The sequence below is a fragment of the Rhipicephalus microplus genome, chromosome 5 (assembly GCF_043290135.1).
Source record: "Rhipicephalus microplus isolate Deutch F79 chromosome 5, USDA_Rmic, whole genome shotgun sequence".
NCBI lineage: Eukaryota > Metazoa > Arthropoda > Arachnida > Ixodida > Ixodidae > Rhipicephalus > Rhipicephalus microplus.
Genome location: NC_134704.1, coordinates 187,436,531 through 187,464,417, shown reverse-complemented (window position 1 = coordinate 187,464,417; position 27,887 = coordinate 187,436,531). Strand labels below are relative to the sequence as shown.

The following is a 27,887-nucleotide window of genomic DNA, read 5'->3' as shown; positions in this document are numbered from 1 at the left end:
CATATATCCCTGTGGCAGTAACGAAATGAAGGGCCGTCAAGTGATAAAAGTACTGGTAGAATTACTTGTATTCGTAGCTTTTGTAAATGGGCTACTAAAAATTTTTTTCTCTGAAAAGAGTAACGACGACAGAATAAAAAAGGAACGCTCACTTGTTTCAGTTTTGTTGCAAAAAATGCACAGCGGTGACGCGTTAAGTCGACCTTTGTTAAGGTAATAATTTAGTTGTGGAACTGTACAGCGCAATCTGGTATAAGCGACCTCTAACAGGCGAGATACACCATTGTTTATTCCAGCAATACCTTTAATGCTCGAAACCTTTAAATTTATTCAAATTACCTATTCCCATTGCAAACAAGCATTTCGAAACCTAAGGGCTGTCACGTAAGCCGTATCTGGCAATACTGGGATGGTGGGCCCATTCAGGGATACTGCTGCTAAAGAGCCCGCCATTTCGTTCAAATATAAGTCGCGGTGGCCCTGTACCCATAGCAAATGCAGTTTTCTTGCGTTTCTCGGTACTAAAGGCCGAATTTTATTCATCAGCTCTGCATTTGCTGCCGCAGAAAGTCCTTTACATACTGATAACGAATCTGTAATGGCAACTGCTGATGATTCGCTTGGGGGTAATTTGCGTAGGGCAAGAACCGTAGCCAATAATTCTGCATTGAATACAAAGGTATAATTGATTGATTTGTGGGGTTTAACGTCCCAAACCACCATTTGATTATGAGAGACGCCGTAGTGGAGGGCTCCGGAAATTTTGACCACCTGGGGTTCTTTAACCTGCACCCAAATCTGAGTACACGGGCCTACAACATTTCCGCCTCCATCGTAAATGCAGCCGCCGCAGCCGGGAATCGAACCCGCGACCTGTGGGTCAGCAGCCGAGTACCTTAGCCACTAGACCACTACGGCGGGGCTACAAAGGTATAATCTGGGAGTCGAATCGGAAAGGACCAGTCGAAGGAAGGAGAAAATATGCCAACCGCAGTGTTTTTTTTTTTTGACACAGATGCATCAGTCGCAATAATATTGCTTTTCTGTAGGCGAGCTAGATAATCTGCTAACTGGTCATTTAAGTACCTATGTGCCAATCGTTTCGCGTTATAAGGAAATATATCACCAAATTGTATGTGAAGCATTGATCTTAGGTTGTGTATTGTCTATATTTCAAGGAATAAGAATCAACAGATAATTGTTTTTTCTTTTGTCGCTGACCTGCTTATCAAAGGAAAAAGATACCTTGTCGATCAAACTGAAAAGCTAGGTATAAAAGAAATGTTGCAGAATTTTATCTTTTGGAAATACATTGCGTTATAGCCAGAGGTAAGTTTGCTATGCTGTGTTCACGTACATATTGGAAATAGAAAGATTATCCTGTGCGTATATTGTTATTAATGTTTTCGGCTACGAGCCTATCTGATTGAGTGACCGCTTGCTGGTACCTAATTCCAAATGGATAATTTTGATACATAACCCACTCACTTAAAGATCCTGCCGCTTGGTTCTTGGCCATTCCGCCTTCATGGGTGAGTGCCAGCATGATGAGAGGATCATCGTCATCGTCGTCATCATCATCATCAACTGCACCTCCAGTACAGTCCCTTATTTATTGTCACATTCTCCGATCTTTGATTGTTATTCCTATCACTTTAGGTTTTATTTGCACGCTGCGTGGTCCTTGGCAGTTTCTTCATAGTTTCTTTATTACTTTCCATGTTTCAGCACTATACGTCAGAGCTGGCACAAATTGATGCTGGTATACTTTTCGCTTCAATGATAGCGGCATATTTCCGGACATTGTTTTAAAGGGTTGGCCCGATGCACTTCACTCATTTCTCATTTTGATTCTTCGGTTAATTTCTCTTTCCTCATTACGTTTTCTCGTAAGCAGTTGTCAATGTACATGCCAATGGCTGCTAATAGGGAATGAGAAACAGGAGACTTCGGCTTTTAGTTAACACGCACGCTGTGAACTTTTTATTGTTCAAGAAAGCACAGGAGAAATCTCCCACCAGCACAACCTTGCAGGTCAAAATGTAACACTGGTTACACACTACGACTACGACTACGAGAGACGAACGGGTGCCGCTCTAAGGAGCTTCGCCCCTAAAACACAACCCTGCTAATGTCGTCGAATCCTTCAATGCTGGCACTCCGAACACACAAAAAAACGTTCACTGGCGCTCTCTGCAGAGTCGATCGTTTACAGGCAATGTAGCAATGAACCGGCGATAAACACCATTCAGCAAATAAACTATGCTAGACTGAAAAACAGCGTCTTGCCACACCTACTTCAATGCTACAATTTAGATGCGTCGACAGAACGGACACTTCAAACACTGCCAAATAAATACCATCAGACATATACATTCACGAACACCGGTGAGGTAAATACAACAAGCATGAAAGTACATGATTCAGGGAGCATTATGCGTACTGACAGGTTAAAGACTTACTTGTATTTGCTTCCCATATTTTCAGTCTTCTTTCTGATTTCCTTGGTGCTTTTTCGAAGTCCACGCGCCTTCAGCTTCTCGGCATACGCTGCATATATTTTCAAATTCCGCTTGGCCCGGTGAAATTTTTTTCTCGCAGGCGTATGAGCGCCCGCGCCTCAGAGTCGGAGCGCATTGTCTTTGTTCGAGAAGCACGAGGGGCACACGCCATCGTAAATGTCTGAAGGACGACTTACCAACGCACATGAAAGTGTGCGAAAAGGTAAACAATGCGACGGTGGCGGCCATTCTCGCACGGTCCATCCGCATGTCCCTCTGCAGACCCATCCCCCTTTTCGTTTTTTTCCATGGCTACCGCCTTCCCCTAGCGTACGCGGACGCAAACTGCCTGCAAGCTAGAAGCGAGGTTGTTTTGTTGCAGTATGACTTGCCTAAATTGAAACAAGTATTCCAGATAACAAGAACAATTCTTCAAGTATACCATAAGCGCCGCTTCATGCGATGGCCTCTTTATGTGCAAGAGTGCTACTGATGCTACACACTCCGCCGCAGTGAAATAAGGTCGGCGAACGCACTTGCTGGCAAGTGTATTTTGCTGCGAGTGACACTCAAGTTTCTCGTGTGGCAGCGCACAAATGACATTTGCGGCTAAGTGTACTCGCTCAAAATGCACTTAAGTTGCCACGTGTGACAGGGGGGTTAAGTCTGTGGAAGTGTCCTTTGCGTATTGTTACCCATGGCAGAAACATTTTGAGAGGGGCACGTGCCTGATGTGCCACTCCCTGGCTACGCCACTAGAGCGAACCGAAAATGATGTAATATCAATGGGCAAGCAACTACGCTGTCACCATTATCTTAGAAATCCACAGGTGACCTGAGGTAGTTGCACAATTGGCAAGTTACTTACCTGTACTGTTCAATGCACGCCAAAATGTGAGTGGTAGGGGTTCCGGGGGGCAGGTAGACGGTGGTCATGCCCTCTGCTATGCTGCAGATAGCGAAGTCGACGTGCCCGAATGCATGGTACAGCGGCATTGCACAACACATCACGCTTCGCTGCGTGATAATACAGAGAATACAAAATTAGAAACGTCGGTAAGTACTTATTTAATGCAGAAGTAGCCTTCCAAAGAACGGAAAAAAAAGAGAAACGCAATGAGAACACAAACTGATCATGCGCATTTTCTTATCAGAAGGTTCCTTGCTCATATATCAAAGCAATCCCGATTATATAAGAAAATATCAACACTGATTACATATTTGCAATAAGAATTGCTATAAATACGACCAATAAACAACTTTCAGCCATCAGAAGCATTTTGTAATGGAACGTGGTAATGCATCTGACCTATAACGGCTCAGTATTATACGCGAATAGTACAACCTATGAGAAAAAATAATATTTAATTCAAAGATCCCGGCAAACAATCGTAATTTAATCTTACGTTTAATACAATGGATATAGAAACTTCTTGGATTTATTTTGCGACTGATATTTTTTGATCGGAGAGTGGCCAAAGAGTGGCACACCGAGCGCGTGTGCCTCTCAAAATTTTTTTCTGCCATGGGTAACAATACGCAAAAGGACACTTCAACAGACTTAACCCCCTGTCACACGTGGCAACTTAAGTGCACTTTGAGTGAGTACACTTAGCCAAAAATGTCATTTGTTGCGCTGAAAAACGGCTAAAATTTTGAACTTTCGCTCAAACGCTAAGCAACAGCTGCTGCTGAGTTGCTGCAGCGAGTGCATGGTGGGTGAATTAGAACAGCTGTGCTATGTCAATATGTTCTGGAGTCCCAAGTAATACCACAAGCATTTCAGCAGAGCGTTTTCTTTCATAGGCAAGCAAATTGTCTGTAAGAACAATTCGAACCTATTTTCCTTGACAGTTTAGGTCAAAACCGAACTAGCCAGAAATGTGTACGGGGTAGTTACGATTTAATATGCACTTGTACATTTCTGCTTCCGTAGCCTCACCTGCACAGCGCCATAGCTAAATGCAACCACATAAGAATTCGCCACAGCTTTGCTGTATAGAACTATATCTACAGGTTATTTTCATGCTGTGGCCCCGTATGAACAGCTGAAGAGTACGAAAATATGGATGCTTTATTAATTTCAGACGCACTACAACTGATTCCTTGAATTTTGCGTGAATACCATCCCACTAAGGATTTTACAAATTTCCCATTTTTTTTTTTTGATAGAGAAGTATTCCCGTACGCAGGCCTGATGCCGCATTTGGTACGTTATTGACTGCATTACGACAACACGTTACTGCATTTGCACTGCCACATACACAGACTCTGCCAATAGGTCCTTTATTAGGTTGATATATCATACAGTTCAAGAGATTGTAAAATAATTTAACGAAAATCGACAGACTTGCGTCGTTCCTTACGTGCTGTGTAATTTGTGAGTGCTAGTTTCATTTTTTTTTTGTGAAAATAAATTTTTGTGAAAAAACAACTATAGCAACGTATACAACAGGTATTGAGAGTGGAAATTTTGGGGTGGAATGCAGTATAAAGCGCTGTAGGTAAGGCGAACGTTACTTCCAACCATAAATATTTCACGGATTCTAGCGAAGACGTATTATAGAATTAGACGGACGTATCGTGATGAACCTAATGGAGGCATATAAGTTTCAGTGTGCTGCATGCAAGACAATGAAATATGCGAGTTTGAAATACCTATCACACAATGCTCCTATCACACCATGCTCTTGCGCAATGTGCTAAACTGTACTTGGCGACAACTTATTTTGACATTGGAGAGAAGGCTATGCGGTGGCACGTGCGCACATTCGTCTTGCTCCGCGAGTAGTGCGGCAGACTGCAGCTGATTTTGCTATCACGCTGATCCATCATATTTTTTATTACATACTTCGGGCGCGAGGTCCTTGCAGAGTATGCAAAACACGATCAAAGAGCAAAACAATCTTGTTAGTTGAACCAAGGTCTTGACCTATACACTTTTACGTAACCCACATTATCCAATGAAAGTGTGAAAAACAAATGATACAGTGCGTTAGTGTACTGAATAATATTATTGAGCGAAAAAAAAACAATATTTAAGATGGTCAGTTCGGGCAAAATAGGGAGTTAAAGCATTTGGGTGATGTTGTCAAATAGGCCTCATCAATATTAGACTCCATTATGCTGTTGGATCGAGTGCGAGCTGTGAGAGAATGTCACGCCGCAGTTTTTTTTTTTCGATGTGATTCAAGACTGGGGATATCATTCGACGGCATCAGTTCAGTTGGTGAGGCGAAAGTAGAAAACTGAGAATAAACAAATAAAATCGCCTGCCTTTGGATTCATTCAAGGTTTTTATCATGTTACATTTTGCGTAAAGGTCCCGTGCAATGCAGACTTACTCGAGCTTTGGTAAAATGATAATACGCAAGAAGTTTAAAAGAGACTGTATTGTGTTTTGGTTTGTATTTAAGAAAGCATAGTTTTCTGAAGGCAGAGGAAGATATATTTTCTAGGAAAGGTTATTTCAAATTGTGACACCTAACTATTTATTGTTATTTGCTTCTCTTAGTGTAGAGGAGCCCAGCATATAATTGTAACACAGGAATGTTTTCTTTCGGGAAATTGGTGAAAGAACAATTTTTCCTACATTCAAGGTCATATTTCAATGCGAGCACCATTGAAAAATGCAACTGAGGCTTTAGTTTAAGTCACCTTGCTCACTAACACGGGTAACTTCTTTAAACAATACACAATCGTCGCAGAAGGGCCTTATTTAGACATTTGGTTTAACAACATCAACAATGTCACTGACGTACAGGAGGAACAACAATGGACCGAGTAATCTTTCCTGCAGTTCTTCAGAAGTGACTGGCAGAGAGGCCGAGTGGTGCCCACCTATACCCACGAAGTGTTCTCCATCTTTTCTGTATTCAGCTATCCAAGAAAAAAACTAATAAGGAATATCATATTTTTAGCTTAATTATTAGTTTGGAATGAGAGACATTATTAAAAGCCTTGATAAAATTCAAAACAATTACATCAATTTGATTATTATTGTCAAGAGGAGAAGCAAAAGTATGAATTACAGTGACTAGTTGTATTACTGTAGAACTGTGTTGCGAGGTGGTCAGAATTTTTCTGTCGTCAAGAAACTCGCTCAGTGCTATTGCAATAACATGTTCTAATAATTTACAGGAAGAAGTTGTTAGTGAAACGGGACGATAGTTATCCAAACGGAGACGATCACTTTTTCTTAGATGGGCACGAGACGGCTGGTCCGTCTTTCAGCGAACTGGAACACGACAAGGAGGCATGAAATATGTTGTCAAGGTACTTTGCAAGAGGTTCGGCGGGAGCAAGTTTTAATTTTCAAGTTCAGTAGCATTGAAAGCACTCCATGGTAGTCAATAAAACTTAGAGAACTTGAAGAATTTGTAATGGCCGGGACGTCAAGTGGGGCAGCAAGGACGCTATCAGTTGCAACTAAATAAAACACTGTTGAAGTAGGCCTTGAATTTTTCAGTAATGACTCTTTGTTCGTTTATAATAACGCCTTTAACATTATTCTGTGACAGTGTTTTGTTTTCCTTCCCTCAAATAATAGGATGGTTTTATTAAAGTTTTTAAGCACTATAATGAAATACGATTATTTTGAACGATGCAATGCATTTGCAAGGCTTCTGTTAACCTCTGCTATAACAGGCAGAAATGCTCGATTTTCAGCGAAAGCTGTTATGACATCTAAACTCGGGTCATGCGCCATCGTAGTTGTGCGCCACCGCCGCAGGTGTCCGTAGCCACATCGCACAAACTAGAAAAAAAAAGCCAAGCACCAATGACACAGTGAAGCGCGAACCAGAGTCCATTGGGTACCAGCCCAATATTACACCAAAGAGATACGCTGGTGCTTGGCACTTGTTTGCAAACTTGCCTTAGCCAGGCTTGATATCGAGAAAACAAATACGTTAATACGACTTATAAAGCGTTTTTAAAAACAACCAGCCGTCGCACAGTGAGAATAGCGTAACGAGTGGGTCGTCCAATGCTCCAACCCATTACAAAAGGTTGATCTTGTTCACCTAATAACTGTTGCGCATATCCACCTCATACATAATTTCTCATCGTCATCAGCCACTTCATGAACAATTGGCACAGATTTTCTTGCAAGTGTTAAGCTGATACCACACTTCTGAAAAAATTATGCAAAATAGCATAGCCAATGCCGGCCTACTAGCACAAAAATTTATTACGATGCCGTAATGAGTATCAAGCAAGTGTGCTTGCAGTAATTAGCCAATGAATGCTTAGAAAAGGCCCTGAAAGTGCGCTCTTCTAGCTTTCGCAGTGACTGTGCTGCGCCTTGCGAGCAAGTCTGGTGTTTTTTTTTTAATCTCTTAACTTTACGTTACGATTGTATGATTTTCCGCGTTATCCACGGCGTGTCCTTCTTTATTTTCTTTCGTTTGCTAGTGACAAATTTGTCAAGGCAATACTAATAATAAAGCTATATGTGGTAGGGCCACTGTTAGGCAGTGATTTCTGCCTTTAGCCGTACCGTCCCTCGACATGCATTATGTAGAAAATAAACAATTCAATTCACTTAACTTCAATATACACAAAAATATGAATGGGCTAAATATTTACTTTGCTCAGTGTGTCTTGTTAGGGGTGCATATTTCTTGAAAAAATAAACAGCACATCTGCTGCCGCACACTGACCCACTACGCCGTGGAAGCCATGTTTAGGATGGAAAACGGATGTCCTGAAGCAGTGGCCTGTCTAAGCAATGAAAAAAAAATGAAGGTTTTTGGCTGTGAACAGCAATGGTATTCAACCTGCGTCTTCTCGTAACTCCTCTTGTGTTATAGCAAAGCAGCGTAAATTTCAGCAAAGCAGAATGAGAAAATTATCAAATTACATAAGCACCACGTCTAAGCATGTGATTTTGTTCTGTAGCTAGCACAGTGCTGTCGAGAAAAGTTGTCGCCTAGTATATAAGCGTGTTGACAGAGTTTCCGATCACAGCAACATCTGCGGCGTAGGAACACGTGCTGATTGCATGGCTCCTCAACTTCCTGGATGATTTGATGCTATGTTTAGTTTTCTGCGTACACATGATTTTTCCTTCGCACGTACCCATTTATTCATGAAAGACCATAGAAGTTAGTTGTAAGGTCCGGGTTTACTGGTCGTCATCAAAACAACAATTTTTGTGTTCTATTGCGGATATGCCAAGCAAGTGTCACAGTCGTTTGAAGCTATTTTGTTATTCAAAAAAGATCCATCATGGGGCTCAAAAAAAGGAGACCCGACAAATTCTGGCAGCTTGCACTAAGTCACGTAAATTATTGCGAATCGAAGCACGGGCCTGTCATAGTTTAGACGCGCAGCTTACTCCTCTGTCTCTTGCTGTTTTACTGCTACAGCACTTATATTGACAAACTCGACGCAGTTTCGTTGTGTCCGGTCCCGCCGCGGTGGTCTAGTGGCTAAGGTACTCGGCTTCTAACCCGCAGGTCGCGGAATCAAATCCCGGCTGCAGCGGCTGCATTTCCGGTGGAGGCGGAAATGTTGGTGGCACGTGTGCTCAGATTTGGGCGCACGTTATAGAACCCCGGGTGGCCGAAATTTCCAGAGCCCTCCACTACGGCGTCTCTCATAATCATATGGTGGTTTTGGGACGTTAAACCCCACATATCAATAAATCGCCGTCATTGTCATAGTCATGTCGCCTTTAAAACTCGAATACCCTCCAGCGCATGGTACGTTCCACCCGCGGGTAACCGCAAGTGAACGGGAACGAGAAGCACGGCTTAAGTGGGCCCATTTCTTTCGCTTCGAGGCGCATGCGATAAGCTAACAGGTGCATGCGCCTGCTAGACCAGCGATTGAACGCTAGAGCAGAGAGGAATTGCTCGGCCCGTCTTTAACATCGTAAAAAAAGCGTGGGTGCGAGGTGTTGTTCTAAAAGCAGCTTCGCGCTTTCATTTTAGAAACGTAGTTGTCGCTGACGCATGTGTTATCTTGCTATTTAGGTAGCATCCTGCTGGCAGCTCACATACCCGTCTACGTGCTCCACTCTCGATTGATTGATTGATTAATTGATTGATTGATTGATTAATTGATATGTGGAGTTTAACGTCCCAAAACGACCATAAAATTAGGAGAGATGCCGTAGTGGAGGGCTCCGGTAATTTTGACCACCTTGGGTTCTTTAACGCGCGCTCAAATCTGAGCACACTGGCCTACAACATTTCCACCTCCATCGGAAATGCAACCGCCGCCGCCGGGATTTGTACCCGCGACCTGTGGGTCAGCAGCCGAGTACCTTAGCTACTAGACCACCGTTACGGGGCATGATCCACTCTCGACCGAAAGATAATGTGTGAATAAAGTCGTTGCAGCGGCCGTCTACTCTTAAACCAGCGTTTTTATAAATGCGCGACGACGCTTTCAAACGAGTTAGCCATAGAAGAACATATGTAAAGAGCGCACACTCCCGTAGGGTCCTGCGGCTGAGCTACTGCGCTGCCTTTGGCACAATATTACATGCTAAGGCACATTATTGAACAAAAATCACAATTCTGCACTGTAGAGCGTTATCGAGTCCTCACTTGCACAGCTATCACTTTTCATGGTAATAAAGAACACTTCGACACTCCACGAGCACACGTGTTTCTGCTATAACCCAGTATCTTAGTCTGCTGAAATAGCACATCCACAGGCTGCGCAGTGGGAAGGCGAATCGCGCCATTTGTTATTTTTCGTATACGGCTGGTGTTCTCGTAAATTGTCGTTTACGCAGCGGCCTCTGTCACCCACATAATAAAAACCTCAGGAAAGCGGAATTCATTGATATGTGGTGTTTAACGTCCCAAAACCACCATATGATTATGAGTGACGCCGTAGTGGAGGGCTCCGGAAATTTCGACCACCTGGAGTTCTTTAACGTGCACCCAAATCTGAGCACACGGGCCTACAACATTTCCGCCTCCATCGGAAACGCAGCCGCCGCAGCTGGGATGGGAAAGCGGAATCTCGTACACCACTGCCACATCGCATTGCGCCATCGGGTCTGCATGCTTTTTGCTACACAGGCTACTGCGCTCTTCGCCGCTCAAAATTCGCGAGCGTAACCTCCAATTTTTTTTGGGTGCAGAAAACACAATGCCAACTCTGTGGCAGTTGGCAGCCTTCTTCAGGTTGTGTGTTACCCTGTGTAAGTAGGGTAACACTATCGGATTCTCACGCCCGCTGGGCGCGTCGAAGTGACTTTGAAAAGGGGAAAAGGAAAAAAAAAGCACAGTTCCGTTACTGCCTCTCTCAATGAACGGCATCTTCACAGTTCTGCGCAGGAAATGGGAAAATGGAAATTAACAAGTATGCTGATCTTTGAATATGAGCTTCTCATGTAAAAACTCAAGCGTTCTTCTTTGCGGTAGCTTGTAGGTAAAACACAGACACCTCCAATGCTTGGAAACTTCTTTCAACGTTAAACGTTGTCCACTTTATTTTTTATGCTCATTCGCTTGTCCAGAACACCTTCGTCTCCATCGTCACCTTCATGCGGTAACATCGCATCTAACATGGTTCCTACTTCTCATCCGTGAACGAACCTGAACGGGGTCATGCGGGTTGTTTCTTGCTTGGCTGTGTTGTACTTAAACGTTATGTAAGGTGAGATTTTATTCCATTTGTTGTGTTCAACATCCACGTACAACGACAGCATATGTTCAATAATTTTTTTTAATGCTCTGTGAGCCCGTTCGTTTGTGGGTTGTAGGCGGTGTTCTTACGAATCGTTGTTCCACTCAGCATCAGGACGTGATCCAAAAGAGATGTCGTAAATGCGGTTCCTTTGTCTGTGAACGTGAAGTTTGGTGTACCACGCCTCAGTACAATAATATCGATGAAAAATCTTGCCGCCTCCGCTGCTTTACCTTCTGGATAGCCCTTGTCTCGGTATAACGGGTTAGAGAATCCCTCACAACGATAACCCAGCGGTTGCCTGCAGTAGCAGTAGGTAGTGGGCCAAACATTTCCATGCTAAACTAGTTGAACTGAGTCGTTGGGACCTGCGCGGGTTTCTAGACGACAGCTACGGACGACAGATACGGGGTAGTGGATTCGGGGTAGTGGGGAAGTGACCAACTTTCTTGGTCACTTGATTTAGCTTCTGGTAATTCACAGAGATGCGCAGGCTGCCGTCCCTTTTTTTAATGAGGACCACGGGCGATGCCCACGGGCTCTGTGAAGGCTGAATGGCGTCATTTTTAAGCATTCTGTCTTCCTGCTGTTGTATCGCTTTGCGTTCTTTTGGAGCCACGCGATATGGGTTCTGGTGAATAGGCCTCACCGTTTCCTCAGTAATTATTCGATGCTTGGTTAGAGGCGTCCGGCCAACTCTCGATGTTGTCGAAAAGCCGTCTGGAATTCGACCAATAGGTCAAGGAGTCTACGTTGCTCGTCTTTGGGCAAAGTAACACTAACGTCCATAACAGGCGCTGAATCGAGTTTTGGTGCCCCATCGACTACCACCAAGCAGCCTTCGGCATCTATGACATCGTCGAAGTAAGCGACAGCCATGCCTTTTTGAAGGTGCCGACGCTCAGCAGTAAAATTGGTGAGCAGCAAGTCTGTGCATCCAGCAGCAACTCTGACGATACCTCGTGCGACGGAAATACCGTTGGTGAAGAGAAGCAAGCTTATTTCGTCTGCAACTCTTTCGGCATCAAACTTGGCAGAGGCGGCCACAGAAACAAGTGTGCATGACTTAGAAGGGAGGACTACGTCATCATCAATAAGACGCAGTAGATTTGGTCACGCCTTGGGAAAATCGGGTAAGCCCGACCTGTTGCAGAAAGTAATCAAACTCTCTGGGGTGTTGATGACGGTGCCATCTTCTCCTAAAAATCCATACCCAGAATTAGATTTCTGGAGCATGCGACGATAACTAGGAGTGACGCAGTGAATGTAGAACCTCTGATGTCAATTCTTTCTGTACATCTGCCTGAGGACATCAATAACTGGCCCCCTGCCGTTCTTATTGAGGACCAGTTTACGGCGTCTTCACTTGTCTGAGGCTGTCGGTGAGGTCCTGACGGATAATAGAGAAGTCGGTACCGGTGTCGACTAAAGCTGTCTTTTTCTGGCCTTCAAGAAGATTTCCAAGGTCGGCAGTCACGATTTCATCGCTTTCACGGCTTATCAGCTGTAGGACATCATGCACTGGGGGCTTTTTTGTCATCTTCAAGGCCTGCAGCCTTGCCCTCAGTGGTCGCCTTCCTACGTTTTCCCGGCGCGAGCTAGGTTACCTTAAGGTCTACGTAGTTGCGTCGGTGGTGGCAAACACGCATGTACGATGCCGCATTTCAAGCCTCACTTTTTAAGGACGGCATCGCTGCCACTGCGAAGCGTGCTGTGTGGCAACAAGTGATCTCCAAGAAAAACAAGGTGAGACTTTCCAAGCTACTCGAAGATTCATACAAAGCCATATTTCGCATTCGCGGAAGTTAAAACGCGTCCCGCTCTAGTCACTTCCAACTTTCAAAGCTGCTCTCTACTGCGGCCAGTTGGACGAAAAATTTAACAACGTTGATGATCGATTCAGTCAAATGATCAAAAGCCTTGACTAATTTCGTGGCCGCGCCCCTAAGTGCTCCGAAAGAGTTGTGTAGCGATGGAACTGCAGGAGCTTTTCAGAAAGAAAGCTAGTCTGCAAGAATACATTGCCTATCCCATACAAGCACCTGCAGTCATTGCTTTACAAAAAAACGCATGGTCACATTAAACTCTCCAGTTACAGCACATTCTAGTGCACAATATGCGAAGCCCTAATACCGCAATTTTATCTCAAGAGCACCTAACCATTACTTGCTCATATTTGAATGGTATCGACATTGACCACAACTTCTTAAATTGCATCCTACAAAAACGAGGTCAGCTCCTTTTCACATCCTCAATATATACAGCAGTCTCAGCTCTAGACACCACCAATTTACCACCCTTGTTTCTTGTGCTAAACAGAAAGCCCAGAGAAACCCACTCCTTATTGTTGGCAACTTCAATTCTTCAAATCAGCTGTGGTCAACATCTACATATACGCCTGAAGGACAAGCTTGTTTATCCACAAGCAGAATCATCACCTCACTTTGCACAATGACTTCGACATGCCTACCCGCTAGAGAACAGCGTGTCTAAAAACACATAACCAGATTTCAACATGAGCTCCCGGGTTAGCTCAGCTAAATGAAAGAACACTCAAATAAATTTTGGTAGCGACCACGTCGTTTGGATCTCTCCTAGTTTCTCTCATAAACCTTTTAACATCAAACCTCCTAAACTTGACTGACTGGGAGGAATTTCGGCAAACTCGTGCGAATAATTCTCCCACCTCCATTAAAGATTTACAAAAATAGACAAGCCAACTCCCAGCGGAAGTTGGCAAACATACTAGAGCTATGCTTGCAGATACTACGTTCCACACAGTTGATGGAAGCAACTCTATATGTGCGAAGCGAAGAAATTGCTATTAAACGACGAAAAAGACATCTTTACAACCGCAGGCTTCGCATCCATTTAGCTAGGCTTGATAACGGCATACACGCATATGCAACCCAGCTAGCCAGTCAACAATGGGGCCTAATGCGCGAAAGCATGCACGGCAACCTCAGTAGTTAGAAAACTTGGCAATCGCTGGGGCATATTTGCTCGACCCATCGACATCGCGTGCGCATGGCAATCATTACATATCTGGGTTATTGAAGAAACACATTGGTAATATCCCGCATCTTTTTCAGGAGCTTGCATGATAGCACCTCTCCCTAATTTCAGCCCACGCGAATCCATATTATGCCTGCTAGGTCAATAAACTTTTTGACACCCTAATAACACAAACAAAAGTTGCACAGTCTTTATTTTCTCGTAAAACTACATCTGTCCCTGGAGTTGATAAAGTAACTAATAAGCTACATCGAAACCTCGATGACCAATCAATCACCGCAATCAGAGACTACTACAATCACTGTTTTATTACCGGCTCCCTTCCTAGCTCATGAAGAACCGCCAGGGTCATCTTTATTCCTAAATATAATAAGCCCTCAGATATACCTAGCCTTAGACTAATTTCTTTAACGTCATGTTTGGGCAAAGTTCTCGAACATGTGATGCTTATTCGCCTGAACTAGTACACAGATGATAATCGGTTGTTCCCACCAGAGATGATTGCATTTGCCAATCACTATCTTGCCAGGATTCCATGCTGAAGCTCATCATGATATCTTTACTCCCAGTGGCAGTAAAGACATCCAAGCCTTTCTAGGGCTCGACCTGCGCGGTGTGTTTAACAACATATCTCATGCCTCTATTTTACGCGAATTGGATAACCTTAACTGTGGCAAGAAAATGTAAGACTCTACCAGCAAATTCCTCAGCAACCGCACGGCTATTATCATTTTCAATGACCGATTATCCCCCACTAACCCCGCGTTACTTTGGCACACCTCAGGGATTGTTCCTGTCGCCGTCGCTTTATAACCTAGCTATGAGGTTTATTTCTGAGGCTCTAGCTAAATTACCATATCTCCAATATTTTTTATATGACGATGGCAGTACTAAGCGAATGAAAAGTTGACCCGATGGCTACCTTCAAGATACCTTACAAGAGGCTGCATTTGTGGTTACTACGACAGCCACGCTTATGAACATCGAGTTCTCGCCAGCTGAATCTGAGCTTTTACTTATCTTTGTTAATAGGCGCGATAAACCAAGCATTCAGATAAACCTGAATGGGAAGAAAGTTGCTGTCGTAAAAAAAATACATCTACTAGGCCTGTACATTCACTTTAACCAACTCGATACCTAGACGCTTCAAACGGTTGTTACCAGCATAGACTACACAAGGAGACTTATAGGAAGAGTGTCCATTAAGCGTGGAGGTCTTTGTGAGGCATATTTGTTAAGACCTGTACAAGCATTTGCCATCAGGGAAATCACCTTCTCCATCCCATATTTTCGTCTAACCAGTCCTGAGGACGATGAGGTGAATTCACTGATACGCAAGTTCCACAAGTTCGTTCTCAGAATGCCAAGTACAGCTTCTATAGAAAAAACGTTTCGGTACAGGTACATTCAATACCTTTAGCGATCTCGCAGAAGCCTACCTGACAGCTAAAAACCAACGCTTAACAAACACCCACACTGTTAGGCATATATTAAACTTTCCAGGTATTACTCCAGCACCTAATAATAAGGAGACATTAAATATTTCCCACGAGCTATACGAGAACTTTCATGTTTCTCCTATCTCTAAAAATATGCATCCTCTTCATCAAGAGCATAGATGACAAGTACGAGCTAAATATCTTCAAAAAAAGTTTTTGAACCGCATTGATGTGGTCTGTGTCGATGCCACGGAGCATCCTTGTCGGCGGAAATTCGCGTTAACAGTTAACTCCGGCGGCAGTGTTCCAACGGCAGCCTCCATTCAAGTCTTTGGAAGAGGCGAAGGAGGTATTGGTTGCACTTGCCGCTACGATTGCTCATTCTTCTATCATAGTGAGTGATTCGAAAACTGCCATATACAACTTCAGAGTGGGCAGGCTTAGCAGAACAGCCCTAGCCATTTTTTACCGTAATCCTTCATCCCAACTTGCTGTGTTAATGTGAACACCTGCTCACTCAAGCCTAACTGTTAATGAAGCGGCCCACGCAAGCGTTCCAGCATTCACGATCCGAGCGCAAGCTCACCTGGGTGACGTTTAAGAAGCCAACGATATATATACTGCAAGTACATCTAAGAAAAATCATTTATACAACGACATTCACGGGCGCTACCGCTTCGATCACTGAACCCTATCGTCTTCAGAGCGTCAGTTCTCCCGCACGTTGGAGGTGCTCTGGCGTAAACTACAAACCTGATCATATCTCTTCCTTACCTTACGCCACAAAATTTATCCCTGAATTCACTTTATTTCAGACTGCAAGTTACATAGCCCCTTTCCCTAAGATGGGATATATGAAATTGTTTCTCTCTCGCCCGTGTGCGCTCTTTTTCTTTATTAGAACAAACTTTTGGCTTTACACAACCACACTTCAACAATCCGGTATATATAGGCACAGCATTTTCTCCTGCCATGTAGTGTCGGTAGGTGAACCAGGGTTTTTGCGTTGATGAACAATAAAGGTTGAGCACAGGCGTGAAGTTATTTAGACTGGAAGTCACTGCCTTTTAGTGTCGGTAGGAAAGCCAAGGTTTTCGCATTCATGAACAATAAAGATTAAGCACAGGCGTGAAATTATTTACATTGGAAGTCAAAGTGAGTAACACACACCTTTTATTGTAAACTTCCCCAATGGCGCCTTCTTAATGTGAAGCATTTTTTCGCGAACTTCGGTGACTTTGAATCTATCTATCTATCTATCTATCTATCTATCTATATATATATATATATATATATATATATATATATATATATATATATATATATATATATATATATATATATATATATATATATATCAATCTATCTATTCATCTATCCATCTATCTATCTATCCGCTTCCGAATTTTAGCTCTCCTGGCCATTTCGATAATGGTATCAATACCAAATTGGTATGACATAACATGAATGTATGACAAACATAAATGACTAGCCATAACATGAAAATTGTGATATTTATGTCATGGATGTCATGAGTTACATTTCATGCCCCGCCATGGTAGTCTGATGGCTAAGGTACTCGGCTGCTGACACACAGGTCGTGGAATCGAATCACGGCTGTGGCGGCTGCATTTTCAATGGAGGCGGAAATGTTGTAGGCCCGCTTGCTCAGATTTGGGTGCACGTTAAAAAACCCCAGGTGGTCGAAATTTCAGGAGCCCTCCACTACGGTGTCTCTCATAATCATATGGTGGTTTTGGGGCGTTAAATCTCACATATCAATCAATCAGTCAATCAATCAGTCAATGAAATCAGGTGGTCGAATTTCCGGAGTCCTCCACTACGGCGTCTCCCATTATCATATGGTCGTTCTGGGACGTTACACCCTACATATCATTCAATCAATCAATCAATCAGTCAATCAATCAAATAATCAATTATACAATGAATTGACCGCTTTTTATTATAAAATCATTCGCTGGCACTCCTTCTTGTTGGCTCTACCCGCGTTGGCACTGATGATGCACAAGTTTGAAAAAATATGCCTATGCATTCCACCAACCAAGGCAGCTCAATCATGTTCATTACTTGCACAAACAGTATTCAGGAACGCGGGCAAAGAAGAGCGGTGCCACGCCTCCTCACCGATGGTGTCACAACGGCTCTTCGAGGAGCGTGATGAAAGACAACTGGTGATCACAGAATGCATGTCGTGTGCGATTTTCGTCATCCTTTTAGAGACAAATGAAAAATACATGTCTGCTACCTTTAGTGTCTTATTTATATTTTTATTAGTGCAACCTACATCGCGCAAGTGGGCATTATTGTATGGAGGTGAGGAAAAAAAGTAGTACTACAGTCGACGAAAGCGCACGCTTATGCCGTCGAAATTGGCATACATTTGCGAAGCAGCTCCAGCGCATTCACAAAAACACTAATTTTGTAGTGATGAACAAAAAAAAATTCGATGGAAGATCAACAACTTTTGCAGCCAAATTATTCCACTCGCAAACGGTAAAAAGAAAAAAAGAATTTGCAAAGGCACCAGTACGACTGCTGAGCGCGCGGATTTTTTTATAGTCATCATTTCTATGTGGCATATAGCACGGGCGCAACATGTATAAACTTTTGGATTTAAATACAGAGTATAGAATAGAAAACTTTAATCGCAAATATTTTCTGCGCTTCTCGAGAGGCTTCGATCCTAAGTTATTCCTAATGCACGTAACACAGGAGTTACAATTGTAATTATTACTGACAAACCAAGCTGCTTGGTTTTGTATGCGTTCATGTTAATAGATTAGTATTTCACCATGAGGATCCCACACTGTACAGGCATATTCAAGGACAGGTCGGACATTTGCAACATACCAGGCCTCTTTCTGACTTTTTGGGGCAGACTTGTAATTGCGTTCAATAAAGCTTAACACACCGTTGGTCTGTCCAGTTGTGTGACCCATGTGCTTATTCCAAAAAAAAAATCAGCAGACAAGTATACACCTGGGTATTTAAAATGTTTAACATGGTCAAGTAGTGCTCCGGCCAAGCTGTAGGACGAGTGAAAATGTTTGCGTTTTCTGGTAAAACGAAGGAAGCAACATTTTTTTACATTCCAACAAATCTTCCATTTCTGACACCACCTTACCACAGTGTCAAGATCACGTTAATAAGCCCCAATATCGTCCATACTGTGTATTGATCTATAAATAACACAATCATCCGCATACAGCCTCACGTTTAATGTTAGCGTTTTCGACAAGTCTATAATAAAGACAAAAAAGAGTAAAAGACCTTATGCCGAATCCTGAGGCACCCCAAACGTTATGCTGACGTATAAAGAAGATGATTTATATACTCGGCAACGTTTTCTAGAAGGTAAATAATTCCTCAACAAACCAAGAAATGATGCAGGAAGACCTAAAAAAAGTAATTTATGTAATAAAAGAGCATATAGAACGGTGCAAAGCTTTCTCAAAGTCTACAAATAGAAAATCGACTTGATAACCCTTATAATATGAACTTAAAACATCATGAGAAATTTCGCACAGTTGTGTAACATATGACAGACCAAACCTATAACCATGCTGAAATGTACACAAAAATTGTTTCTTTCCAAGTGCTTTATAATACCACTCTATATAACGTGTTCGAGAGTTTTACAACATTCACCTGTCAAAGAAATTGGCCGCTGTAACAAAACACACCGATGTAACTTCAAGGAAAAAGACTAATCACCGCCCGGGTTTCCACCGAGCTCACCAGCGGCCGCTCGGTGGTTCCGTCTGCCTCGTATCTGTACTCGCCTTCTTGCTAGATGTTTGACTATGATTTGCGAATGAAGCGGACAATACGTTTAGCCCTTTACTCCAGCAGATATTGTCTTATGTGAAAGAGAATCTATGCAACGCTTTTTCCACCTGCCCTGGGCACGCACTCATACTGGCCGCTGGCCGGCACATTGCCGAAGATGCAGAGCAGTATTTTGGTTAATAGTTTGAAGTTGAACGTACAGCCTTTTACTCCAACACGATGTGGTAATTTTAAACGCGCGATTGTTTTGAAAGACTAGAAGCCACATAAACTCCTCACTCGGATAGTTTTTACTTACAGTGGGTGGGCGCGGGTCATATGCGACCACGCGCGAAGATTTTTTACGGGCACACCCTTCAACTTAGAACATTAAAACGTTCACTCGCAGAAAACAAAAAATAAAGACTTGAAGGTTGCTTAAGTCTCACCTTTAGGACTAGAAAGCGATAGCGTACTTTGCCTAAAAATAGAACAAGCATCGCAGATGTGTTACGCGCTTTTGTTTATTCAGGTTTCCTTGCTTTCAAGAAATGTGGCCGTCCACAAAGAATGTCTGGCATGCAGAATTCAGTAGAGTATGGTGCTAGAAGCGAATGTTTGAACGTTTACTTTTTCCCACAAAAATTATTCCTCACCTCTGCTTCAAATCCTGTCATGTGGCGGAACAGATGTACCGCGTTCACCAAGTTGAAGTGACTCAGAGGAATGATCTTCGGTATTCCAGTAGACCCCTGCACATGTAGAAGTTCGAGCCATCAACACACTTCATAAACTTAACATCGATTTTTACATAAACTGCACGTGGTAAATGCAAAAAGACAAGGTCACACATTTTACGTTAATACGAAATATTGGCTCAGGTTCAACTTTTGTACTGCGATTCGTCTAGCGTGAACGTTGATTTTTACTTAGTAAAACAAACATAGAGCGCGTAACGTTTTAGTAATTTTATGCTTTGTTCCAAATACGACGATCTTTTAAGGTGATAGCAAATATAAAGACACTCTCAGTTAGACTTAGCCACCGGCATTAGCATCTGCCGTCTTTCACCGTATACATATACTTATCTATATATATGAAAACGCAAGAAAAAAACATGATCCAGAAAAAGACTTCGGTGCGTGAGCACTTACGTCCGACCCCTTCCTCATGAGTGCGAGGCGTTAGCGAACGAGTCACCTCTTTCATCGTTCAAACAGTAAACCATTTATATCTAACACTTATCGTGGGTGAGCTTCGGGGAAATATTGCGTTTTCAGCATTACGTGCGACATGGCGCAATGAGCATGCGTCACCTAGAGTAAATATATATGGTCCCAATCACAGTTACTCTAGCGTCACCAGGTCACACGCGCTGATGCGTTCATCTCTCGCACCTACATTGCCTCGCAGGGGGAAGGGGGGGAAGGCCACGCGTGCGCACGCTTATCTCGCAGCGAGGAGAATCGTACGCCTTGGGCTTTTACTGGAACGATTCTGTTGTTACCGGACGCACAAAGGTCACTGCATTGGCTGCACACTCTAATTTTGCAAAAAGGGTGCGCTTTCCAGATACACCGGTGTAACAACTGAGAACCTTATGTACGTTCATGTGTAGCTGTCAATATGTTTCGTCCGTCATTTGTGCATGAGATAACTGGGGCACGTTTCGATCGGCTTGCCATTATTCACGGGACATTCCAACTTCTTGCTATCGCATTCATTGATTCGTCTTTTTGGCAAAGCCGTTCCTTGAATATTCAAGAAAATGGTCTGTCAAGTCTACTTTGTAGTTCGTTTAGTAATTACGTGTGCTTAATACTTCGTAGTGTTAGCGAGCACCACATCAGCCGGCAGCCACAACATGCGATAATCACGTGACCTATGACTCCTTCTTGCGAAGAAAGAACAGTCTCGCCACATGTGCTACAAGTGGCGCTGGCTAACGCTCCCAGATATATTAAACACACACCTCGACGCTCTGAGAATGGGACGCGTGGTTCGAAGGTTGTGGCTTTTTCCCCAACCGACGAAAATGAAGTATTGTTGCCGGCTCACCTACTCGAAATGAATTCGCCTTTCAGCCTCTTTGCGAAACACGAAGGAAGAAGGGGGAAGAGTGTTCGCGCACTTTCCTTCGTCCTTTTTTCTTTTGCTCAAAGCATCTAAAAACGACGAAATTGGGTATTTTTCGTCCAGTTGACTTGTTTGATTATGAAGGAAGAAGAATTGATGTGACTACATTTTTCTATTTTACTCACTACTGTCCACTGCAATCCACCATGTTTTACTTGGCCTTACTGTCTCCCTATCTTAAAAAGTACCATGGTGGATACTGGAAACCATTATGGGCGTAGTGGAAATAATAGTGGGTATAGTGAAAATTAGGCTCGATATACCGCGACGTAGTGCAAATTATGGTGGAATTATGGCCGGGTTATACTGGGTGTAATGATGTACACAAGACAGGTAAGTTGGAAACAACGGTGGGAAGTAGCGGCAGATTGTGGGCGATTATGGGAGGCTCTGCTCACCATTGCCATAATACTGGGAAGCATTAAGCAGAAAATGGGTGATGCTTAATATGGCGAGCCAGATGGTGTACCAAGCTGAGAAGCTGTGCCCATCATTGCGATATTGCTGGGAAGCAGTGAGCAGATGATGGGTGGGCTTAGAATGGCGGGCAATGTATACAGTGGCCCCGCCGCGGTGGTCTAGTGGCTAAGGTACTCGGCTGCTGACCCGCAGGTCGCGTGTTCGAATCCCGGCTGCGGCGGCTGCATTTCCGATGGTGGCGGAAATGGTGTAGGCCCGTGTGCTCAGATTTGGGTGCACGTTAAAGAACCCCAGGTGGTCGAAATTTCCGAAGCCCTCCACTACGGCGTCTCTCATAATCATATGGTGGTTTTGGGACGTTAAACCCCACATATCAATCAATGTATACAGTGTACCAAGCTGGGATCTGCAGACTACATGTTCTACTACCATCATTTCCACTAAATTTTTGGCCTACTGACCGAACTCGTACAATTGTGCTATCCATGGTTCTGGATTTCAGAATACATGATTTTGAAGAATAGGCATGACAATACAGCACAACCGAGGAATCAAATAACCTATATAAAGCATTTTTATTGTGTACCGTGCCTGCGCAAGAAGCGACAAACATCGATGCTACACGATTCCAGCACTTCCAGAGAACGTACACCTCCCCTCACCGACAGCAGTCGTTCACACTCGCCGGCTCTTCTCTGGCTCTTATGCGAGAAGACAGACTTGGCGATTCGTATGCTTACTGAAACAATATAATATCATAGTCTTTTCGGCACACTGCATTCGTTTTGGCCAAGCCGATATGTAGATTCGCTTGAGCCCGTTATACCTCCTGGTGGTACGAGCTACCCCCTTTTTCCTTTTAGATATTTTCATATATAGGGGGCGAAAAAAACTATAACGACAAAGGTACAGCAGGGCCCTGGTATGACAGCAATCTACGATGCGTAAAAACATCACAATACTTAATCAATTATGTGGGCGTATCTATCGAATGAACCTATATGCATCATATTGTCTGAGCATATATCACTCTTTTAACGAGCCAAAAACAGTTAATAAACTTGACAGTAACCACGGGTAAACTGTAACTGCTCCCCAGTCCACTTGGGTTTTTTTTTTCTTGCGCTTGTGAATTATAAGAAAAACATAGCGCTGGTACCAATATCACAGTGGCGATCGTTACAGGCAGTAGATGAGTGTGCTTAATAAATGCGCAAATTTTCGTAGCAGGTGCAAATTTTGTCTATGTCGAGTAGGCGACAAACTAAACTGAAATTGAACGATCACTTCGTATGTTAACTTGCTACTTAACAGGTGACCTTCGTCATGCCGGCATGACGCAATCGTGAGTGTCGAAGGTTGTATGTTTGAATTTGCGTGGTGGCCTGTTTGTTACAGGTGCTTTTTACATTGTTTTTATACATTTTTTTATTTTCGTAACCACTCGTCAGGATATTTTAACGCTATTTTGTGATCAATCGTTGACGAAACTGCAACATGGATATCCCACCATGAGCCATGGTGTACATTTTTCCAGCATTCACCCATCACATTAGCCTTATATAATAGTAAGTGGTGCTTTACACCATGCACACCATTTGTTAGTTTTTTTCTAATTAGGCTGTCTGTTTCGTCAATTCTTCTAATTCGTTTTTGAACTTCGATAAAATTATTTCACCGAAAAAGCAATGCCAGTCGCACTTTTTCACACAAAATTGTTATATGCGGGCGCCAACCAATACTTGCATGATGGATTTCTGTTACGTAAATACGTCAACAAAATAAACGGGCCAGGACGGCAAAGAAAATAGAGTTGAAGAAAAATGATCTGTTGCTAAGAGTCGAACGACCACAATTTGCTGGCATTCAGCACACAACTTCACCACCAAGAATATGAAGGAGTTTACTTGAATGCACCTTTTTACTGGTTGCCAGTGCTCTTGTTCACAAATTTGAGTAGCCGCCGAGAAACTTGAACCTCAAAATGCATGTGGTCTCCGTGATTAGCTCAGGCAAAAGCACCATTGTTGCTGAGCCGTCCATACGGCGCATTTCCAATAGAAGTGCAATAAAGCGATAATGCTCGACCTCGTCGAACAACGCCTCTTCTTAGCTTCAGAAGAAACCCTCAACACGAAACCTCTCGCATCAGTAGACATAACCACAGAGACAGTGGTTACGAAAATTATAGGGAAGGTAAAGCTTCTGGCCCGTATGGTAACCACACTCGAAGCGAAGTTGATTGGCTTCATCCAACAACAACACAACTTTGCTACCTATGCTTCAAGAATTTCGAAAACTTATGAGTGGCTAGCGGAACGATCGTGAACTAAACGCAAGGAACGCAAGACGTAGGGGGAGGACTCTGCTTTGATCGACAGCACTAAACGACAGACACCAGGAGGAAGGCAACTGCCATCATTAAGGCTCCTAAATGTAAACAGCGTAGTCAACTCCCTACTGTCCACATTAGGGACTGCAGGTATAGCTCTCACAGAACCCTTTCAGCAAATTTGCAAGAATATATTAAAGCAAGCAATCTGGACATGATCGCGTTGTCAAAAAAGAACACAGAAAAAAATCTAACTTTTTGGCTACAGTACTCTCGCACACACACTTCGAATGGTGATTCTTGTGTAGAACACAAAAACAGCTCAAGCTCACAAGATCGGTACTCTGGTATCAAACACAGCATACACAAGATACAACCGACTCGAAAATATCAACAGAGTGTGTACCTGGCTAATCTATACAGCCCTTCACGAGATCATCTCCATCACTGCAAATTGTTCAAACACCAACTTTGCAAGAGAATAAATTCTAAGTGGTTGGTGGTAAGTGGGAGACTTAAATGACCCACACGCAGCCTGGGGCTGGTACAAAAACACCAACAAAGGGGCAAGGTTCACGACACTAGTTATGAGTAGAGGAGATTTTGGAAACATATAAACTGATGTGTGGCCAGTGTAAGTAAAGTGAAGCAAAACCGAAACCATATAAGCTTTTTTGAAACCAAAACAACAAGATTAACGAAAAGAAAGAAGTCAATGTGGCTTGCGCTTGGAAAGCCTGAGGAACACGTGAGGGCGAAGCAGCTCGTGGGGCTCTCAAGGCTGTTTGGTTCTGGACCCGAGTCTGTGGACCTGGGGATGACCTCGTAATCCGGCAAGGACGACGCCTGCTGTGCCACGTCACTGTGGCAGTGGTTCCCAGGTGATGCCTGGCGAGTAACAGTGCGATCGTGTCTCCACGCAGCACCTACGCTAATATTCGCCAATATATCGACCCAGACATCACTGGCGCCTCATCGTAGCGTATATTCATATTCTTACTTCGACCAAACTGGGAGAAGAACTGTTCTTTGTATTTTTCCGGACACTACCTCGCTCGGCATAATTGTAGTACCTTGCTGTACCGAAACCGTGTAGTAAAAAGGGCATTACCGTAAAGGTGCTCGGAATGTCTTCATCATAGTTTGTAGCATTGGGTCTGTGCATCGTTCTGCAGGGCGTATAACTAAAAGTCTCGGTGCACGAGTGGACGGTAAAGGCGTGTGCCGAAGGGCAAGCAGAACGAGAGGCTACGAACGAACGCTTGGAGATTGAAGAGCGAGTCCTAGTATCTGAATAATTGGACAGTGTGTTTATGCAATCATCGTTTTTTTGGTGTATATATGTACCGCCTTTCGAAAATTTGCTCGCTTAATAACACATAATTGTGTTTTACTTTTCTCCATTGTTTGGTTTTTCCCACACACGACAGATTCGCGTCCGCTAGGACATGACGAAACTGTGTTGTAAAACGGGCACAAACTGAAGTTGTTCTGAATGTCTTCGTTATAGTTTGTAGCAGTGGGTCTGCGCATCCTTCAGGAGGGCATGTAACTAAAAGCCTTGGTGGACAAGCAGACGATAAAGGCACGCGTCGAAAGGCAAGCAGAGCGAGAGGCTACGAACGAACACTTGGAAATGGAAAAGCGCTTCCTAGTATTGGAAGTCAAATTGGCCGAATCTGGAAATAGCCTAGCGAGGCTGGTGCACGACCAGCCGGAAGCAAGTCGTCGATGGTCGTCAACCCCCATAGCTTGATTCTCGTCTTCAAGGATCCCGCAATACAAGTGGGCCACAGCACTCGGCTTGTGTTTAGATGGTGACCTCTTGTATGTTTTCGGTCCCTTGTCGACTGCAGAATCAGTGAACTACGACAAGGCTAAAAAGGCAAGTCAACGCTTAGCCTGCACGGCTGAGGGGGATCAGGAAAAATTCCGACCGAGAAACACCCAGATAAGGAGACGACGGAGCAGCTTTAGGACAATGGCATTCCAGACACGGCGATCCAACTCAACTCTGTCGTTAAGGTACAAGGCACAATATACTTGTTTATTGAGCTGCGCTCAGAAGCGCTCTTCTTTCACTTGAGCGTCCCTACGTCTCCCTCTGCTCGCGGTCTTCTTCTTCAGTTGCTTGTCCCAGCCCGGAACGTGCAAAATAAACAACCATCCCGGCCACGCAATGTTAAACACATAGTTCAAGTGGGTTGAGTCTTTCTATCGGCCTTATCGCAAAGTGACTGCCTTGATTGATTGATATGTGGGGTTTAACGTCCCAAAACCACTACATGATTATACGAGACGCCGTAGTGAAGGGCTCCGGAAATTTAGACCACCTGGGGTCCTTTAACGTGCACCTAAATCTGAGCACACGGGCCTACAACATTTCCGCCTCGATCGGAAATGCAGCCGCCACAGCCGGGATTCGAACCCGCGCCCTGCGGGTCAGCAGCCGAGTACCTTAGCCACTAGACCACCACGGCGGGGCGCAAAGTGACTGCCTTGCCACTTGAGCTTGCAGGAACGAATGAGACCGTCAGCACTGCGGTCCCCTTTCGTGACCCTTGCAAACTTCTATAGCTGGCGTGGCATGAACGAAAACGACGTACCCTTGCTTCAATGCTGTAGTTGATCTCGTGCCGGCAAAGTGGGCAGATCGTAGTTGCAACAGGTATTTCTTTTTCCAACGCTTCTAGAAATTTTTAACCAGTAGCTTCCTCTGGTTGTGTCTGCGTATGGCGTCAGCTCGCTTGAAGTTACTGTTGACTTCCTCAGTGGTTGCATACGGTATGTAAGACAACCTTCGTCTAAGGAGAAGTTGAGCTGGTGTTAAAGTGCGAGGTTCTCCTGCATCTGTTCCGATGAAAGACAGAGGCCTGGAGTTTACTGCTGCTTCGACCTCAGCCAGCACTATCGATACTTCTTCACAGTGTGGACGAGCTTTGCCGATAATTTATTGCAGCGAGAGCTGAACTGACTGCCCGAGGTGCTCCCACCATCCACCCCACCAAGGAGCGTTTGATGCAATAAACTTCCACAGAATGCCGTTGGTGCTGAGGTCACCAGCGACGTCCTCTTTAGAGATTATTCGGCGCAGTCACCCTATGTCTCCTGATGTCTTGTGAAAGGTCTATGCGTTGTCAGAATCATGATCTTTGGTAATCATCTCCGAGCTGTAAATCATCGTAGGCACAGCAGGAAAGCCTCGGATGTCATTTCAGAGACAAGCTCGAGACGCATGGCTCTAGATACGGTGCACATAAAAAGTGCAACGTAGCACTTCCTGTCCCCTTTTTCCGTACGTGGATACGAGGGCCGGCGAAATCGACTCCAACAACTTCAAACGGGTGCGTTGGTGACACTCGATGACTTGCCAACGGAGCAGTCTCAGCCCTTCCTGGGCCGACACTGAAACGATTCCATATAATGCAGCCACGCAGCACTCTCTTTACCAAAGTGCGAGTTCGACAAATTAGTAGTGTTCTCTAATCCAGTAAATGTATCTCTAACGCCTACATGTATGACGTGAAGATGGACACTGTTTGCCAAAAGAGGCGAAAAGTGGGGGCTTGACAGCATTATGATTGGGTGCTTCGCATAATTGTG

At 43.9% G+C, this 27,887-nt stretch overlaps 1 protein-coding gene across 1 annotated transcript in view; it reads right to left on the bottom strand.

Moving 5' to 3' along the window:
• The window catches only part of LOC119174058 (putative acyl-CoA synthetase YngI), a 584,783-nt gene that overhangs the window by 319,228 nt on the left and 237,668 nt on the right, over positions 1 to 27,887 (bottom strand). Inside the window, exons 9-10 of the mRNA XM_037424838.2 lie at positions 20,053 to 20,148; positions 3,370 to 3,518 (exon numbers count right to left, since the gene is read on the bottom strand). Of these exons, the coding sequence (XP_037280735.2) occupies positions 3,370 to 3,518; positions 20,053 to 20,148 (245 nt within the window). The remainder of the gene's footprint in view (positions 1 to 3,369; positions 3,519 to 20,052; positions 20,149 to 27,887) is intronic.